Source organism: Glycine soja, chromosome 3 (assembly GCF_004193775.1).
Source record: "Glycine soja cultivar W05 chromosome 3, ASM419377v2, whole genome shotgun sequence".
Classification (NCBI taxonomy): Eukaryota; Viridiplantae; Streptophyta; class Magnoliopsida; order Fabales; family Fabaceae; genus Glycine; species Glycine soja.
Genome location: NC_041004.1, coordinates 2,303,920 through 2,324,969, shown reverse-complemented (window position 1 = coordinate 2,324,969; position 21,050 = coordinate 2,303,920). Strand labels below are relative to the sequence as shown.

At 29.6% G+C, this 21,050-nt stretch overlaps 2 protein-coding genes and 1 pseudogene across 2 annotated transcripts; 1 reads left to right on the top strand and 2 right to left on the bottom strand.

Annotated features, from left to right (window-relative positions):
* Window positions 1–1,812: 1,812 nt before the first annotated feature.
* On the bottom strand, window positions 1,813–2,497 carry LOC114405369 (annotated as a pseudogene).
* A 437-nt stretch (window positions 2,498–2,934) lies between these two features.
* On the top strand, window positions 2,935–5,964 carry LOC114405848 (4-hydroxy-tetrahydrodipicolinate synthase, chloroplastic-like). The gene is made up of 3 exons (XM_028368360.1): window positions 2,935–3,250; window positions 3,909–3,989; window positions 4,850–5,964. The coding sequence occupies exons 1-3, from the start codon at window positions 3,162–3,164 to the stop codon at window positions 5,775–5,777; spliced, it is 1,098 nt and encodes a 365-aa protein (XP_028224161.1). The 5' UTR covers window positions 2,935–3,161; the 3' UTR covers window positions 5,778–5,964.
* A 3,450-nt stretch (window positions 5,965–9,414) lies between these two features.
* Window positions 9,415–10,905, bottom strand: LOC114405847 (protein LITTLE ZIPPER 2-like). Its single transcript, XM_028368359.1, has 2 exons — window positions 10,398–10,905; window positions 9,415–9,914 (listed from the first exon to the last, which is right to left on the bottom strand). Exons 1-2 carry the CDS (start codon window positions 10,508–10,510, stop codon window positions 9,677–9,679), a joined length of 351 nt encoding a protein of 116 aa, XP_028224160.1. The 5' UTR covers window positions 10,511–10,905; the 3' UTR covers window positions 9,415–9,676.
* Between the last annotated feature and the right edge of the window lie 10,145 nt (window positions 10,906–21,050).

The window sequence follows — 21,050 nt, the reverse complement described above, 5'->3', positions numbered from 1 at the left end:
TTCCCCCTTTTAAATACTAATTTCCAGAACATATTTTTAAAAATAGAAAAATATTCTGAAAATTGATAGATGTTCCAAAAATTAGTTTCTAAAATGTATTTATACACTCCATAAACTAATTTTTGAAAATCAAAAGCCGAGTTTTGCATGTTGTTGTCCAACCTAAAAAGAAACACTCGTCCACCTTGCTTCCACCTCCCAACTTGACCCGAAAAATTCGTCATTTATGATGGGTTAACAACAAGGACCATAATTGTCTATTGTCTACACATGTATAAACTAATTTAATAATTTTTCATGTATAGAAAGTTAGGAACTAAATTGAGAATCTGTGATACATGAAGAGTAAATTATATATTTGCACCCTTCCACCAATGTTGTCAACAACAGGTCAATTGTCTTCTGGTTTTTTTTTTTTTTTACTTAAATGAATAATCCTTTGTTTATTTAATCATCTCTTTTTTTAATGGTTCATGTCAATATATACTAACCAAGAGCATTTCTAACGAGCCAAGAGCATTTCTAACGGGTGTGTTTTATGAGTTACTTCAAATTACAAATTAAGTAATATTGTTTAATAAAGTTTTATCTTTAGAGTGGACGGCTTGATAGTGTGTTATTTAAATGAGTTGTTTAATTCATTCTTATCAATTAAATAACAATTTTTTAATTACAAAATTTAATGTGATTCAAGTAAGTAAATGACTTACTTTAGTAACTTTAACATTGAAGTAAATTTTTGTGTAAAATTTTTAAATTTGTGTAACATTGTAGGACTCATAAATTTTAAATACACAACTCATTTAAACAATTATGCATTAAAGAAACAAGTTGCTTATTTTTAGACACCAATGCTTAATTTTTTTACCATTGAAGATGATCGCTTTGGTTGCTTATACAAACAAAAGTGTTGATTAAAAAGTTATATATATATATATATATATATATATATATATATATATATATTCTTGTCATTTAAGGATTATTTAAGGGAGTAATTCAAGAGTTACTTAACATTATAATATTGGAGTAAAATATATATAAATTATTTAATTATGATGTAACATTGTAGGAATCAATTAAGATAAGATAAACAATTCAAAATTGGTTGCTTAATTGCAAGATTGAAGATGCTCTAACAGTGACTGATGAGGTTGATTATTATTATTATTTGTAGGATTTTAATAAAATTAACTGCTTGCTGAATTGCGGTAAAAAAGACTGCTTGGTGAATTTGTTCATCGAACTCCATTAAAATTAATTTTTAAAACTCCATTTTCTTTGGTAAGACCAGTAAATGGTGGTAAATGCGCAGTAGAAGGATAGCAAATTTTGGTGGTTAATTAGTTTTATAATTTTAATTTTTGATGTTTCTTTGCATGATCAAATCAATATGCAAGCGAAGGAATTGGTGTGTGGTCTGCAAATGATGAAGAGTGCCATGATGCTAGATGGGATTTTGGTGCTGTTGGAGTTCAATATGTTGTCATCAGCAACTAGATCATTTCTGGTTTAATTAGAGAACTCATGTTTGAGGGCAAGAATGATACAATGAATTCAAAGCTCATGCCACAGTTTTATTGGCTTTGCCTTGAGCCAAACCCAATTCCTTTGAACACTGCTCTTGCTCAACTTGGGGTTATCAAGCCAATTTTCAGGCTTCCACATGTGCCTCTGCCTGTGGAGAAAAGGATGGAGCAAATTGGTAGGGAACATTTTGTTGGAGAAAAAGATGTTCAAGTTCTTGATATTAATTTACATTTTTTATGAATCCATGGATCAAAGGGATGAAGATCAAATGCATAAGAGAGATAAAGAACATATTCATACTCATGTGGTCACATATTGAATTGATTGAAAGGATATGAAATATTACAAAGTGGAGGCTCTTATTTATAGAGCATATTATATCTAACTAACGTCCTAATTAACTCTATTTTTTTACTGACAATTAACTCTATTTTTCTAACTGCTTTATTGATTTTCTATAATCTCTAATAACATTACCTTCTTTTTTTAAAAAAATAAAATAACATTAAAAAAGTTGGAGACGAAGTCGATGAGGAAGACAGCGCGATAGGGGCCGGTCTTGTCGAAGCCGGATGCCGACTTGCCGTAGTCGGAGGGGTCGAAGCAATAGACGGGGAGGACAGAGAGGGAGTCGTTGTTAGCGGCAGTGAGACACTCATTGTTGAGGAGACAGAAGTCGTTGCAGAACCAAACGAGATAGCGTGATGGAGGGCGACGACATTGGAAGGATCATGGGGGCAATGGGGAGCAAGGGAGAGAGGGGCGTGGAGGGGATTGGTGGATTTGAAGGAGGTTTTGGAAGGAGGAGGAGTGGTGGTGGAGAGAGAAAGGTGTGTGAGGGATGAAGCTTGGGTTGGGGCTTTGAGCTTGCTTGGTTGAAGGGTGGTTGATGGGATCTTCTTGGGTTGGATGAAGGGGAAAATAATGGAGAGAGAGAGAGACTGCTTCATGCTCTTTCGCTTGAGAAATTGTTTCAATCCTGTTTTTATAACTAATTTTACTTCTTTTTTATTACAGCCTCAATCCTCTCTTTATTAAAAAATTGTTTTATTCAAATATAAAATTTTAAAAAAGAATACATTTAATTATTTTATCAATAAGAAATTTTGAAAATAAAAAAAATTAATTTTTTTATCTAAACACAAAATTTAAAAAATGAAGGAATTTAATTTTTTTATCCAAACATAAAATTTTGAAAATAAAAGATTTTAAATTGAAACATTTAAAATTTTTAAAATTTAAAATTCTTTAAATTTCCCATCCAAACACCGAAAGCTGTTTGACCAAAAAAATAATCGTGCATGAAGATATTAAAACTCTTTAATTACGGTACATAAAAAAAGCTCTATAAACAAATTTTATATACTTTAAATTCATTCCAATTTTACAAAATTTCTGGCATCTTTCTTGATTTATTTTGCTGTCTGGAACCATCAATGGGATAGCGTAAATATTTATTACACCGATTCCTTTAAATATTAAGTTGCCAAAACAAAAAACAAATATTTATTACACTGATTCCTTTGGTCAACGCTCGCGATCTCCCTGTTGGTTCTTTTTCTCTCCGTACCTTGCTCCTCTGTTTTTTCCCAACTAATTCCAAGCCAAAACCGTTCGGATTTTTCTTGACCATGTTGAACAACAATTGTAGTAGCAGTTTATTGTTCAGAGGACCCGGTTTAGCCTTTTCCCACTCCATTGCCACCACTTGCAACAAGAGGTAAATAAACTCTATTATGTTCATTATTGTTGTTATTTTAATTTAAATAAACTCTATTATAAAGTACATATGTTATTTTACCAATATATTATGACATGATTAATAGATAATTTTATTTCTTAAGCATGTAGTCATGAGTTGCATCCTGATTAGTGTATATGGAATAACATCTCTTAGGAGATCATTCCCTTAGATGAATTTTAGCATCTCGAGTGATTAGTGATTCATTTGTGTCTCATGGGAAAAAAAAAGAGGTCACTATATGTAATACAAGTATGCTGATAGTTGGTGAGATTGTTTATTGACTTTATTCACTGTGTTTCAGCAGTTTTTATACAATGATATACTTTGCAGGGTTTTGATGAAATTAAAATTTAGAAGGCATAATATTGCCATAAACTGGTGGGACTTATCTTTAATTAGAAGTTATTAAGTAGTGCATATTGTGTTCAGTATATTTTGGAGAAATAATCATTTATATTGGTCAGTTTCATGAGAGGTTTTGAAAAATGAATCTTAGACATGTACTGTGATCAGTGGTTTTGGTGCAAGCCAACTGTGCAACTGCAGCTGAAAGAAAAAAATACCAAATTTTGTGGCCGTTAATCCAAACTTTGGTTAGTGTAATCACTTTAATTTTTCTTTGTATGGATCCCAGGAACACATGCTGGAAGGCTCCACAAGCAGCTGTAAGAAATGATTTTTGCCTCCCAATGAGCAGCTCCGCGGTAAAAAATAGGTGGATTTGAATAATGAATTAATGTTCTGTTCCATGTGAATTCTTCATCCTGTTAAATTGTATACATTCCATTTGTTATCATTCCAATAAGTTATTTTGTGTATTATGTGTTTGTGTCTACTAAGTTGGAATATTTGTAATCTCTTCTTCTCTGGATAGAATTTCTTGAAGAGTCTTAGGAACTAGTTTTCTAATCTACCTTGTGACACAAGCATCTAAAGCTTTACACAATATCTCTGTTGTCTTCACTTTGAACTTAATTCGCATTAGTAATTCCTGTATGTTCACTTTGAGATTTAGTTTAGATAACCAAGGCTTATATTTCATCTAGATCTGTATCTTTGATCTGCAATGCAGTTTTATAACAAGTTATATAATACATATCCGCAGCTGGATATGCATATATATTTTAAGAGTAAAATATATTTTTAGTTCCGATACTTTTTTTGTGAAATTTGGTTTTGATCTCGAAACTTTGATCAATTTAATTTCTGAACTTTACAAAAATCGTAGTTTTCGTCCTTCTTCAGGGTGAAAACTATTTATAAGTAGAGACAAAAACCATTGTTTTTTGTACACTTCAGGAACCAAATTGAAGAAAATTGAAGTACAAGGACTAAAACCAATTTTTATCCAAAGTATAAGGACTAAAAACATATTTTAGTCATATTTTGATTTGCAATGGATGTGCTTAAAAATCTAGAAGTATATACATCATACATTTTTAGCTTCATGATTTGGCTGGTTTTGGTTGACAAATCTAAACTTGTTAACCAATTTTTACAATTATATTCATATACAAACTAAGTTTTGTGGAAACTTGTTCATGGAAATAATTTTTTCATGTACTGTAATTGCAGGACATCAATTGGGGACATAAGGAGTCTGCGACTGATAACCGCGGTTAAAACTCCATACCTACCCAACGGCAAATTTGATCTTGAAGCATATGATAACTTGGTGAATATGCAGATCGCGAATGGCGTTGAAGGCATTCTTGTTGCTGGCACAACTGGTGAAGGCCAACTAATGACCTGGGATGAACAAATAATGCTCATTGCACACACAGTTAACAGTTTTGGCAACAAAGTTAAGGTTGTCGGTAATGCTGGAAGCAATTGCACATCAGAAGCAATCAAGGCCACTGAGAGAGGTTTTGCTGTTGGAATGAATGCTGCACTTCACATAAACCCTTACTATGGAAAAACCTCATTGGATGGTTTGGTTGCTCACTACAATAGTGTTCTTTCCATTGGTCCAATCATCATATACAACATACCAACAAGGACTAATCAAGATATTCCTCCTAGTGTGGTTCAAAATTTGGCTCAAAATCCTAACTTGGTTGGTTTAAAGGAGTGTGTGGGAAATGAGAGGATCAAACACTACACAGATCAAGGAATTGTTGTGTGGACAGGAATTGACAAAACAAGCCATGATGCTAGATGGGATTTTGGTGCTGTTGGAGTTCAATCCGTTGCCAGCAACTTGATTCCCGGTTTAATGAGAGAACTCATGTTTGAGGGCAAGAATGCTACACTGAATTCAAAGGTGATTCCTCTGTTTGATTGGCTCTCTCAGGAACCTGTTCCTATTGCTTTGAACACTGCTCTTGCTCAACTTGGTGTCATCAAACCGGTTTTCAGGCTACCCCTTTTGCCCTTGCTTGTGGAGAAAAGGATAGAGTTTGTCATGTTGGTGAAGGAAATTGGTAGAGAGCATTTTGTTGGAGACAAAGATGTGCAAGTTCTTGATGATGATGACTTTATCACAGTTGGTAGATATTAATCTAGATTTTATCTTCTTCAAGTCTTATTTCAAGTTACACTTTCTGTTGTTGGCTTTTGTTTTCATTTTAAGGCTTGTTAAAGTTCAAATACCAGATCATGGGCCATAGCCAGTTCAAGTAAAAGTAAAGCAGGATTTGAATTCTCTTCATGTCTCAATTATATGGTGGCAATTACTTGTTTCAAAATAGTTTCAACTTATAGCTGCTTATGAATTTTAATTGTTTAAAAATTGTCAAATATAAATTAGACACAAATAACACACACTAATTCAAGTGCAGAAGTCAAAATCTGCTGATGAATATTGAAGACGGGTTGTAACAAAAAAAAGAAAAAAATTGAAGACAGAAGGTAGGTGAGCAAGTGGAGTTTTTTTACCTTGGTGTCACTTTATTTTAGTTATTTTTTGTTCAGACTTTACTTTAGTTATTCTTTTTACAATCAATTTGGAGTAAGTGAATAATATTAAATTTTAATTTTAAAATCGTTTATGTAACAGTCTCTAAATTTTATATATTTTTCAAATTTTTATATATTAATTTATAATTTATTGAATATGAGATTGTTACATTATTTCTTTTTCCTTTTTATAGTTACATGATTTCTTAACGTCTAAAAAAAAGAATGTCTGATCTTAAAAAAAAGAATATCTAATTCAAATTTTACGAAAGTAAAATTTATTTTATAGTTAATATACTTTTATTCCTGAAATTAAGACATTAATACTTTTTTTGAAAGACAAAATTGAATATTATTTAAGAAACATATGGCCAGATTTCAACACAGGGCAAAATCTGGACACAAACAGGATTACATGAGAATATCATTTGACATAACAATAATAAAAATGTTAACAATGAAATAAAAAAATATATTGCTAATTACTAATAAAAAAAAATATTAATAATAACAGGAGTATATCTTTTACAACTATCACTATTAATAAAAAAAATATGAAATCAGATTACAGTTTTAGTATGATTTGATATAATAAGAAAGTATAAAGATACTTGAAATAATAAATATGTAATTATCTTCTGTAAAAAAATGTAATTATCATTCGATCTAATAATTAGTGGTAAAACATGTATGGGACAAATTATATTTGAGATTTCAGCTATTTTTTGAATAAAATTTTATCATGAAAAACTATTTTCAGCAAACTTACTGAAAGAAAAGTTAATTTTAATTATAATCGATTATACATATAATTAGTTATTAATCTAACTTTTGCACTACAGTTGTCTCACGTATCTACAAATGTCGAGTACCAAAAAGATTTTAAATGACAAAAAAAATAAAAATAAAAATATTATTTATTGCCATGTGTTATATATAAATTGGCATCGCCGCTTTTTAGTTCGGAAATGTTTATTTGTCAATGAAAAAACGTTAGTAACACATTTTATTATTAGATCAATTTCATATGTTTTTATTAAATAATATATAGTAAACTTAATTTGTTTAATAGGATTCAAGAAATTCTCCTATCGATCTAAAATACGTTGGAAAAAAAAAAACAGAGTGTGTTGACATCTCTCACTAATATATCACAGGTTTTGACCATTAGTCAATTACTAAACCTACTCATGCAGTTGTCATTGGAACTTAATCAAAAGTCCAAACTTGTGATTATCCGTACACTTATTTGTATTTGTGTAACTATGTTAACTAACTAGTCCCTAGCTTATTACAAACATGATGGATAATGTTTTTCTTTTTCTTTTCTTTTTTTTTGGATAACTTTCCTTTTTCTTTCTGTTTCTTATTCAGTTATTCTAACTTTAATAAACATGTTTTTTTTTTTTGTTTTTTTATCTAAGCCAGTTTTAAGGCCATGCTAATTATAAGGCCAATAAAACAGTTGATTTAGGTCTTGAATTATTTAAAACTTCAAAAAATACATACATTTTAGAAATTATTAATAATTATGACATGGCATGTTATTTGTTATTGTTTTTGTAAATAAGATTAAGTAATTTCAATATTTGTATAAATATTGTTGTAAATCATTTAAGTATAAGTGGAAAACAATTTTAGACTTTATTTTAATTATAAAATATTGTATTTCTATGCATACTATTTATATTATTTGGATTTAAACAAATTGAAATTCTCAATTCTCTATGACATCTAGTGGATAAAATGTTTTCACGAACAATTAAATTATAATTATTTTTTTCTTTTTTCTGTTATTTTTTTATCTCTTGTTCTTGTAATATATTTATAAAAAAATTCTTATTAACATGAACTTTTTTTTTAGTATATTTGTGATAAATTTTACATTTTTTAAATTAAGACCCATAATTCGATACATAAAAAAATTGTTTATTGTTTTTTCAAGACAGACGAATTGGTTCGATAACAAATATTTTTTTTTCATAAATTTATTATTTTCTTTTTGCTTAAGCCTAAAAGAATTAAATTCTTCTTGATTTTAGTTGTTTATTTTTATTTTTTTTATACTATTGTTGTTTATTTTTTAACAAATAAAGAAAAATAGTTTTGCATCTATTTTACATTTACTTCCTCCTTAAAAATGATATTTTGTTCAAAAACTGATATTTTGTTGTAAAAAAATGATATTTTGATCCAGATGCTAGTGATAAAATCTCACATTTTAATTGAAGAATCTTTTTGTATTGATTATCTTGTATACATATTATATAAATTTATTTCTTCTAGTTAAAACTGGATTTTGAACAATTTTAAAATATAAAATCACATTTAATTTTTTATTTGAATCTTAAAAATTAAAAACTTTGTACGATAATGAATTGAAAATATATATTTTTTATTAACATTAAAGTGAGTATTATTATATTGAAAATATTGATTTAGTATTTTTTTTTTAAATAAAGACACCGTAAGAAGTGTTAACAAAAAAAAAAAATTCATACTCCACTGAAATTATTAAAAGATTGCATTCATTTTCAAATACACACAAGCATATATTATTGACAATATTTCTAACTATAATTGTATTGCTAAACTAGTTTTCCAATATTAATTACTCAAACTTATTTGGATTAACTAAATTAAAAGATAGATAGAATAATACTTTACCATCTTCTTATATATTAAGAAGAAAAAATGTTAAAAATATTTTACTATAAACTTTTGATAAATAATTTTATCATTGATAAGAAAAAAAATAAAATAACAATTTTTGAGTTATATTAAATTAAATTTTTTAATATAATATTCTCCTAGCTTTAAAATTTCTAAAACGATGTTGAAATGTGTAATATGGTCAATGAATTTGTGCAGATTTTAGCATGTGGTTGCTGCTGAAAATCTTGACTTCCTCTTTTCCAACTTCCTGTTATACAGACATAAGAAAAGAAGGAAATTTTTTATAGGCATAGAGACATGTTAGCAGTGCAAATTATTACATTTTATAAAGAATTTAATGATCATATATGATAAGTGTAAAATAATTTTATATACTCATTCAATCATAATTTGTTGTTAATAAAACTTTTAAAATACTATCTTAAAAGTAAACAAATCTATCAAACATAATACCATCTTAAAAGTAAACAAATCTATCAAACATAATTAACTGTGTTAGAATGAAAATGTAATGTACACCTATTTTTCTCTTTTAAATCATATTCTTACTGTGAGCATATATATAATCAGGAAATCCAACAGGAATTTGACAAAATAAAACTAATACAGTAGCATTGCTCAACACTACATTCCTTGTCTTGTAATGGTTTACAATTAAACTCTTGCAAGAAATTAATTAATTTAACCTCAGACCAATTAAGAAACAAATTATATAAAAGAAAGACATATATTTAAGATTCATCAGAACTCCACATAAAGAAGAATCACCGACAGACCCTTCCATTTTTCCTACTTTTTGGCCTTAACATATAAACTGTATTATAGCTAGCTAACAGCTATTTGATTGGTTTTGCTGTTATTTTGTTCGGAAAGCTTCTTTTGAAGTTGAAATAAGAGGGCCTCATTCTCTTTGTGAAGAAGCACTGCTTGCTTCCTTAACTTCTCATTCTCCTCTATGATGCTTTGGTTCTCCATGTACAACTTCAAGTTTCTCATCTTTATTTCAGTCTTCAATATGATCATCCTTTTCCTCCGTCTTGCTTCTTGCAATTGTGCTCTCCTTCTGTACCAATACCATCAATCAAGGATCAATACATAACACACACAAAATAAATTAACGTTGATATAACTTTTAAGATAATTATCATAAAAATTAATAAATTTTATCATACATAATAAATTATCATTAAATTACGTTATAATGTAAAAACTGTTTTGTATTATCATTGCATAATATTTTTTTCTCATCATATACCAAATTATTAACAATGTTTAACTATCACAATACTTAGAAGAATGTGTAATCCTTTAAAATGATATGTCAATATTGTATTTTTTTTTCTCTTTTTCATAGATATAAATATATAGGTGAGATCTTATTAAAAATTGTGAATATTTATAAAGAAAGAGTTAACACAAAACTGCCATGTGAAATATTAAAGTGAGAGAGGGTCATTCCCCCAAAAGAAAACATGCACACACAAATCTGGAAGAGACAAGAAAGAAAAAACAGAAAAGATGCGATCGATTTACAAAACAAGTATACCTTTTATGGAGGCTGAACCGAAGGTGCTGGGGCTGTCTCTTGGATGGCCATGGAGGGTGAACAAGAGGAAGATCATCATATGGTGAGGACTGTTCTGAAGAGAAAGAGCACATACCTTAATTAATTTCTCTCTTTGGGGTCTCTCAAATTAAGAAGTATGGGTACAAGCTTGCTAGCTTGAGAGATAGATTAAGGTTGAAATAATTAAATGAGAAACCAAGTTGGGTGAAAGTGAGGCGCAACCATTATATTGGACTTGAAGGGGTTTATATAGGCACATAAGTGAGAAAAACTAATTGATATAAGAAACTAGCTAGAAGGGAAATTAGAAAAGTGATCGATATAGCTGTGATTTTGTGTTTGTATGTGGCCACATGAGAGAGAGAGCAATGATGACATTGGAGTCATCATGATTACAAAGGGCAGCAATAGATGAGAGGAAGGAAGAAAAGAAAAGAGGGGGTGGGAATGGTGAAGAAGAAAAACGCTTCTTCTCTTTGTTTAATTTCTTGGCCTCTTTGATTGCCTAGTTAGTCTATCATGCTCAAACTTGGGTAGTGGGTAACGTAGAGATGAGGAGTGGAAACAAAACTATAGTAATACACTACTCCACCCAACCTTTTTTTTAATATATTAAAGGGATAATTTAATCAGAATATACTTTTTAATTGCTGTTTAACTATAGATAATTATATAAATGAAAGTTATCGCTTTTATAATAATTATTTTAAAAATTATATATCAAATAAATTTTCATTAGTTAACGGCAAGATTTCAATTTATAATACTTTTTTATGTCGTAAAAAGTTGCAGATAATTGCAACCTAATGATACTTAAAATACCTTGATATTGTGACTAAAATCAAAGTCGCCTGTTTTAATAATATAAAAAACTTTACTGCAATGTATCAAAATTCAACTCTAACTTAACACAGATATTTGTTAAAATATAATCAAAGATTACTTCCATTTAAAGTATATATAAAAAATATTAATAGTGTAAATGATCATGTATATATAAAATTGATGATTTTTATAATAATTATTTTAAAATTATATTTTAAAATAATTTTCAATTGATTGATATAGTGTAAAAATCTTTACTTATATCAAAATTAAATTACTATTTATCTAACTTAGCTGTATCTTGTTGATACCACACTAACCTAATAAAGTTAACTAATAGTACTACTTTTTTTGGAATTTTAGAAGTTTCCCCCTTGGGTTTAAAAAGTTAGACCGGTTAGGTGGTGACTGTTACCGTGGGATCTTCAAACTTGAAAGAGGAAATAGTGATAAAGTCACGTGGGGTGTTATCAAATTGCTGTGATAATTATGGTAGAAGACATTTTCAACATGATATTCAACGTGCCAACCCTGCATTTACTTCTGTTCATTAGAATGGGCCATTGCATGGTTGCTTATAGTCTCAATATATAGTTATTGCTACACAACAGTGTCTGCATGCCTACTGTTTTCAGGCAGTCCCATACAGTACTACAAGTGACACACACACAGAGACACAATTACGTAAACCAAGGGAATTAAAGATGCTTTTCTTTCATATATAGTTTATGTAAATCTTCAAACATTGTAGGTAGATCTTATCTTATCTCAGTCAGTTATATATTATAAATATTTTATCATATTCTGTTATATCTGAAACGGTATATATCTCAGTCATATATCTTATTCTATAATTAAGTTAATAAAGTATGATAACACCATACCCTGAGTGAGAGCCTATATAAAGCACACGAGACTTAAGAGCAAGATAGATTGCACTCTTATACCTAGCTGGTTAAATAACTCTAAATCGTAGAAAAGTCTTAGATCAGAACACAATATGTTTCAGTTGGAAAAATCCTCTTAAAAATTTCTCAGCTAGCTTTGGTTCTCAAAGAGATTTAAAGGGTAGTGCGTGCATGTTCGGTGATGAGTATTTTTATTTTTTTTCAAAGAAATTTTGTAAGAAATTAAAATATTTTTAAGTACAAATTAAGTAAACTAATTAATAATTTTCCATTATCTTGATTCAGTCGTACGTGTGGCTTCTAGATTGTATACCCCAACATCTCAATGATGTAAATTTGTGTATAGTGCAAGTCTTTGTTCTCTTTCTCTATTGTCTTGAGTAGACAAGTATATATATCAGAACAGACGAATTGAGTTCACATGATCACATTAGTGAGTCTAATAAAAGAATCACACTAGCGGGCAACTGAGCATTAGTTCATATGTATTATACAATAGAATAATTAAATAATTCCATACAAATAATTAATTTATTGAAATTAAAGTTAAAATATATAAGTATTTTCACAGAAATAATTCTAAATCAGATTTTATTTATTTTTCAATCAATTTTTGGATTAGTTATATTTTTTTCTCTTGATGAATCTAAAAGGTTAAAAACAAATATATATATATATATATATATATATATATATATATATATATATATATATATATATATATATATATAACATTGAATATATATGTCTTTTTTTTAAGAGATGTGTCTTGTTAGTTGTTAAGAATCTCATCTATAACCGATCGTTGAAATAACTTAACTAGAAATAAATTAAAGATTAAAAATATTGATTCCCCACAGTTTAATTCTATCTGAATTTGGTTTTTATAATTAATTTCTTATAACAATTTTTATATTTTTTCACTTGTTTAGATATTGGCCCCTACTTTAAGATATTAATTATAATGATTTTTTTATTCATTTTGGTTTTACTCTGCCTTATCTATTATTCATTATGATATTGGTTCTATTTTTTTTTCTTTTTTTAATAAGCATTCATCCTTATAGTTTTCAATTATTAAAGCATAAGTTTCTGACGGATTAATATCTAAATGAGTGAATTATAATAACCAAATTTTGAGTAATTATATGAACCATATATAGTCGTCCAAAGTGGTTAAACAAAATATAGGGATGAATTGTTTCTTTTAATCAATGAAAAAAATTACATTTTATGGGATATTTTTACCTTAAAAAATAAAAAATTACATAAATAATACAACTTTTTTTATTTACATTAAGTCATACGAATCACTGTGAAAGATGAGAAATTGGTTCCTGAAGAATCAACTTCTTACTTGCACAATTTTATATTTTGTTGTGGCATAGTTTAGAAATCGATTCCCAAGGACCAATTTATAAATTACGTTGTTTTAAATAATTGTTTTGTATTATGTTTTTTTTTTGTTTTAATAGTTGTCTATATTTATCTTTTTTGTTAAACAAAAATATTATTTTGCATATGTTTTTAAATCCTTTGTATTTTTATTTTATTTGATTATTAAAATACATAATTAATCAACAACATAATTGAAATTAAACAAAAAGTATATTTAACCAATAAGCTGAATTGAACAAAAATATTTAAATTACAAAATAGATATAAAATTACAAATGATAAAAAAATATTTAAATTTGAAACAATACAACAAAAAAATTTAAAATACAAACAATATGACATAAACTTAATGTTATTGGCTTGAGCCTACATGGTGGGAGCATTTGTTTTTTGGATGGTCTGAGATGCGATACATTAAACATTATTTTGGTTGATCCAATTCTTAGATATTCATGTTGATGTGCATACGAGAGAAGATAGGGCAACCTTTATAATTTTTTTTCATCTTTGGCTCGGAACAAATTCTTGGCTCGCGACATGGTGATCAATACGCTTCTCTATGCAATTCTCCAAACAATTATACGTACACATTGGAGATAGTTTCCAACGTATACACAGGATGTATGTAGTTCCTATACTCATGGTGAGCACGCTTAAGCAACAACAATATGAAAACAAGGCATGTGTAGTTTTTGGAATTTGTTACAATCACACCACCTTTCATCCAGCCTGACAATCAAAATTCCTACTGGTCGAACTTCTCTCAGGTAAATTGTCTCTTAGACTAAGATCCATGCACCACATCGATCGAACTCAAGAACAATTTGTGTGTCTTCCATAGCACTATTTAGTATTTGTCCATAAACTTGCATTGATGCGACTTCTTTCCCTCTTTGGTTGAACAATGCATTACATCTTGTATAGGTTGATTTTACCAGCACACATATTAACATATTTCATGTTTTCTTGAGTATCAAACTAATTGACTCAACGAGATTGGAGGTCATGTATCCCCATCATTGGCCACCATCCCATGCAAGAGTTCACTTTTCACGTGGAATCTCACTGAGCCAATTAATTGCTAGTTCAACTTGTGTCTCCTCCCTCAAAGTATTATAATAGTGATTGAATAGAGACTTTGTCCTTGCATATGCTAAGTAGTTATAAAAAACAATTTAAATTATTATTCATAATACAAAATTAAGTGATATTTACTATATGAAGAGAAAGAAGTTTGACACTCACCCACATTGATAATTAGTTTTCTGATGTCATTGTTCTTGAACCTCCTCATGTAATTTAGTGCAAAATGTCGAATGCAGAACACATGCACATAATTTTGTGTTGTCCACCCGCTATCATGTCTTAAGTAAACACTTTTTAATGAATCATGCATGTCTGAAATCAAACATAGACCATCTTGTGGGGTGATAGGCCTTTCAAAATTTTTGAGGAAAAAGAACCATGTTTTCGATGTTTCACTCTCGACAACGACAAAGACTATTGGAAGAATTTTATTATTGTCAGCTTGTGCAACTACCACAAGCAAGGTCCCTTTGTACTTATCATACAACAATGTTCCAGCGATCTAAACCACGAGCTTGTAATATTAAAATTCATCGATACATAGTCTAAAACTTCAAAAAAGATTATGAAATTTCAAGAAATCCTCTACTATTTGACCTTATTGTGGTGACATTGGTAGTGTTTCCTTCTCCATGATCATACCAGGAAGAAATTTCTACAGAGCTTACAACAATCTTGATATATCATAGAATGATATTTTTCGGTTGTTGCAGATGTTTTCAATGGCCTTTTGCTTTGCTGACCATGTTTTCCAATACGTAATAATGTATCCTTTGGTGCTTTTAACGTGTGCTATCAAGGTTGGCACTGAAGTTGATGGAACATTTTCAATCAACATGTGGATGCTTTTACTAATAAGCAGATAAGACAACTTTGTATGATCTTGTGAGATTGCTAGATTTGAACATATATGGGGTTCACGAAGCTTTCTTATTTCTCACTTCTTACTTGCAAGTATGTATGATGCCCTACACCTCCAAGCACAACCATCACCATCAGAAATGACAATTAGTTTTGTTGGTTTTGATAGTTGTGTCTTGTAGTTAGATCTTTTGCTCACATGTTATTGTTACAAAGCATGTTGTACATCTTACTTTGTTTGAAAATGCATCCCTTCAAAGAGAATCCCCATCAAATGTTTGACTTCTTTGTGATCCAATGTATGATCGTATTCATAATCTTCAAAATTATATTCAAGGTCAACATTATGTATGTGGTGGCATATAGTATGGTGGTACAATTGTTATTGAAAAAGCAAGTTCAACTTCTTCCTCATGATCTTCCTGGGGTTGATTGTGTAAAACTTCATCTTCATCCTTTTTAAAAGGATCGAGTTCTTCGTTAGGAAAGTCAGGATCTGATATAAACTCAGGCTCATTTGGTTGGATTAATGAGGTAGGCTCTACTATAGGGGTACTCCAGTATGGGTGAAGTTGATCCTCAATAACACCAAATGTTTATGAGTCTAAAAAATTGGAGAAAAATGATGCAAAAAAAAGTTGAATAAAAGAATGTGTTTTGTTCAAATAAATTTTCTTGTGGTTAGGTTAAATAGAATGCCTCTTGGTACAAATTGGTGTGAGTATACGATGGGGTTGCATTGGATGTATGTGAAACATATGACAAGGAATTTGAATAATATTGGTGTTCATGAGATATTGGTTGAGAGTTCAGTGTGGAAAGTATATGTAGCTGGATGTTTGTATACAATACAATCCATGTAAAAACCTCATGTTGGCAAGCAACAATAATCATACCTTTGACGTCACAGACTTGGTCCAGTGGTTGAAGTCGGATCCTTTGATGAATTTTTCTTTTCAAGGCAAGACTTCAAGTGTGAGGTCTCACTTTGTTTGAAAGAACGTCTGGTGGGGCATTGAAACATATCCCATTCATCTGTTTTGATTATTTGATCATCATAGTGCGCTAACCAATTAACAGATGAGGAAGACACATTGTGTATTGTGTTTGAAAGGTTGGAAGAAAGTAATAGAGAAAGAAAGTATTGCGTGGATGTGTTAAATGAAGGTGAATAAGACTTCTATGTATAAGGGTCAGGGTTTATGACCTAGAGTTAGGGTTTGAAGCATTGAAGTCTTTGACATAAAGCAAAAGTATCTCTCATGCACTAACGTAAAATATTGAATTCCTTGTCGCACTGACAGAAATCAAAAGTCTCTCTGACGCATTGGCGTAAAAAAAGGTTAGGGTTACAGTTATGGTTAGGGGTTAGACTTAGTAAAAATGGTACATAATTAAGGTTTAGGTTAGGTTTCATTGCTTAGCGTATTCATGTATTAAATTGTTTAACAGAAATGCGCATGCACATTTTTTATAACAAGAAAAATCAATCCATGAGGACAACTTTTGACACCTACATTGTTATGTTTATAAGTTATTTTGGTTAAAATAATATTTCATTCCCGTAGTTTTCATATAACAATCCCACCGACAAAATCAACAGTCAAGATCACAACAAATAAATTGTGTTACTGTTGAATTTTTTCTATAAATACAATACATGCAGTGCCATCACATACACTCACAAACTCACTTTCTCTCATTCTCAAATATCCATCTTTAATTTCTTCTTGATGTTAGTAGCAAAACCTAAACCATGGAAGTTATAGATGCTCTTCTTCTTTGGAAACAATATCTTCATAGATCTAGATAAGTATGTAATACATTTTATACTTTTTAATGTTAATTATGCTATGATTTACAAATATTCATGTTGTTATTATTTTGATTTCTGCAAGTAACAGATGATGTAATCCAGTCATATGCTCAAGCTCTGTCTTCTCTAGATGCCAAAATTAAATATTTTTTAGTTCAAGCTGGGTTTTCAAATGATGTAAAGTTCGAACAGATTAAAATCAATAACGCTTTAGTGAATGTTATGGAGAAAGGTGAAGACCTGAATCACACATATTTCATCTTCCATTTGGCGAAATGGTTAAAAGAAAACATACATGTTGATTCTCCCAGCAGGACCCATACTACAACAATTAGCATTCCATTGTAGGGCATACATTTTAGAGCTGATTGATGGGGTGTTGATGCCAGCCAAGTCAGGAAACATAATTCACCTAATGTATCTACCTTTGTTAGTAGGTCTTGAACGGGTTGGATGGTACGGTTGGGGTTCAACATGTTTAGCGCATATGTACAGATAAGTGTGTAGGACAATTTATCCATCATCCAAAAAATGGAAGGATGTAGAGTGTTGTTGTAGTCTTGGGCATGGTATCTCATGTCATTCATTCAACCCAAGGTTAAGCACCAACTGTTGTTATATCCACTTGCAACTAGGTAAATAAAAATTTCTCACTCAAACAAAGACAATTTTTTTATAAAGTATTTGACACTAACATATTACATTTCACTAGCTAGAGTGGCAAAAGGCTATGATTTTCTGAAGTCCCACATGGTGATGTTATAGGGTACAAATCAAAATTTGATAACATGCGTAAGGAGGAGGTTTAATAATTTATTTTTGTTTTATTTATTTAAATGTCAATTACATTGTTTTATAAATTATTAACACAAATTATTTTTTTTAGTTCCATTGGATGCCTTACAGAGGGTTTGAATCATTTCTGTCAAAATATGCATACAAGGATTTCAAAATATAGAATGCTTATGTCGCTTTAATTTGTTTCCCAGTAGTAGTATGGTAGCAAACTGACAGGGTCATGCGCGTTTTTGGACTTTATTAAGACATACCAAATCCACCACATAATCTTGAAAAACTCCATCAAACTGACATAAGAAGACACAATGACACAAATTGGACAGAGGAGCATCAATAATAGATTGTAATTTGGAAGGAAAGATTCAAATATGTGTTAATCAGTCAACCTATTTAAGGACATCTTGAACATATGAGTCATTACATGAATTGGTACTGAGCAAATTCAAAAGTTTATCTAATACGATTTGCAACTCACCCAAATGTTGTTGCCACACTCACTCAACTCTAGAGATGAAAACTGAACAATATCCTCCACCACAAAGCCCACCAGTTGTTGCCAACATGCGTGATGAAGGACTACAATCATCTCCTCAATCATATGAATTCACGTCACAACAACATCATTATCAAGATTATGGGTACAATCTGCAGCTCTTCAGTGCTAGCAGAGAAGACTTTATGAGCAATCTTATAGGTAGAGATCTTCGAACATCAGAATTTGCTTATGCATGCATGCAAAGTATGCTCATACCTATGTTTACATCCTTTCAACAAACTATTGTTAGTAGTTCTTCAATCAATCGACCAAATATTATTAACTTCATCCAAGAAGAGCAACCTATTGTTCCTAATGAACAATTTCAACCACAAGAACATAAACGAGTACGTCGATAGCTGGCAAGAAATAGACAACCTTCCAAATGTGGAACTGGTGGACACAAACAACAATAATTGCCCTTGTTAAATTATTGTGTACTATGAATGTCAGTTTGTCCTTGTTAATTGATTGAATACTAAACACTACATTTTATTGACTGAGCATTGTATTTTTTTCAAACGAATTGACTGAACATTACTTTTTTTGAGACAATTTGACCCCACATTGTTTTTTCTCAAACAATTTGATCTCACAGTTTGTTTCGAGATGATTGACTGAACAATTCCTTTTACAAGATTTGACTGAACACTAATTTTTTCAAACTATGCAAACCACCATAATAAATTATGACGCAATCTAAACCGTTTATATTGTTGGTGTGATCTCAGCTATTGGTATGATTCACAAGATAACATTTGATCACCTAATATATAAATAGCAATAGGGGTTAGATGAAACTCAACACCTTTATTTGATATTTACCATATTGCTTAAAACATGAAGAGTGTATTTATTCTTGTGTATTGCGATGGTGACATGTTTCTATCTTATGAAGGGATAGTGTTTGAATGTCCTAATGGTCCTAAGGTCATCACAATAAGTGAGGACATGTCGCTTGATGCCTTAAGGAAAACAATTTTTTATGCCGGCAAAGGTTCCAAAATTTTACTTGATCTTTTTTACCGTCAACCAATTTACGTAGGTGATGGTTGTGTTGAATATCACTGTATGAAGCTCAAACGCAATGATGACGTGGGAAAAATATTTTTTATCTATCTGGAATTTAGTACCAATGCAAAGGTCTGATTTAGTTTAATGTAACTTTTGGACGTTCTCCAAATGAAATTTTTGTCATGCTAGTTGCACAAACCAAAAAAAAAAATCAAGCATTGTTGATGAGATAATTGCTCTAATGCATGATGAATCTGTGTAGTCACTGCAAAACTAGTTGTTCTAACTTTTTTATGTACTTTAATTATGTTAGTTCTTGGATTATTTATTTAAATTTTCTTTATTCTTTTTTAGTCTTTTTTAACTTAGATAAACTTGGTTTCATTTTTTTTTCTTTTTTTAAGGTACATTTACTTTCAAATTATGCCACCTATTTTAAATATTTCATTTAAGGATTAATTATTTTTTAAATACTATTTGATAAAAATGTGTTATAGGTGTTTTTTTAAAATAAATTAATTTAAAATGAATCTTTTTGGCATGTTGTGTGGAATTGAAAAAGAAATAGAAAGGTTTAGAAATAATTTTAAACAAAATAAAATTAATGTAAAACTAACAACAACATATGCTAAATAAAATTTTATTTTATTTTTAAAAAAAATATATGAATTAATAAAAAAAATTAAAACAAATAACAAAAAGCATATAAAAAATAAAAGAAATCATACTAAAAAAATCAATTTCTAGGGAACTGCTTTCTAAACGTATACTAAAAAAAAGTTAAGAAATCGGTTCCAATTAGAAGGTAAGTAATCGGTTTGGTTTGAAAAACACCGATTTCTCACCTTTAATAGTATTTTGTATCATTTGGGTAAATAATTTTTAGTTTGTTGTATAATTTTTTTTTTTTTTGTATTTTTTAAGTAAAAAACTCCATTATACGGTCAAAGCAATGGTACCTAATGAAAGAAATTTTATCGTGAGACGGAGAAACAATAAACTTTGATTAATGAATTTTATATAAACAGTCAAAATTATATTTTATTTAAATGTCACGTAATTATGTAAAAGTATTTTGCATTTATGTTATACTTAATTTTAATCAATTATAAAAGATTGGTAAAATTGAGTTCACTTACAACATTCCTCTCACTGGATATTTCCTTGTCGTTAAGTTAAAAGTTATAATTCGGTGCTCTAACTACCTCAGGAGAACTGTTTTGTTTGAAAAGAAGATGCAACTTTTCTCCCTTTTCAAATTATGCAATAGGTTTCTCTAAGTTCACGTAATATATATATATATATATATATATATATATATATATGAAGATTCAAAACACTGTCATCAAATATTAATCATTGCTAAATTTGAAAACTTAGCCCAAAGTGAC

Coding starts and splice junctions, on each gene's coding strand:
- LOC114405848 (XM_028368360.1), top strand. CDS start 3,162: ATGTTGAACAACAATTGTAGTAGCAGTTTATTGTTCAGAGGACCCGGT. Junction 3,251..3,908: donor GCCACCACTTGCAACAAGAG/GTAAATAAACTC, acceptor TATGGATCCCAG/GAACACATGCTGGAAGGCTC. Junction 3,990..4,849: donor AGCTCCGCGGTAAAAAATAG/GTGGATTTGAAT, acceptor CTGTAATTGCAG/GACATCAATTGGGGACATAA.
- LOC114405847 (XM_028368359.1), bottom strand. CDS start 10,510: ATGTGCTCTTTCTCTTCAGAACAGTCCTCACCATATGATGATCTTCCT. Junction 9,915..10,397: donor CGGTTCAGCCTCCATAAAAG/GTATACTTGTTT, acceptor GTATTGGTACAG/AAGGAGAGCACAATTGCAAG.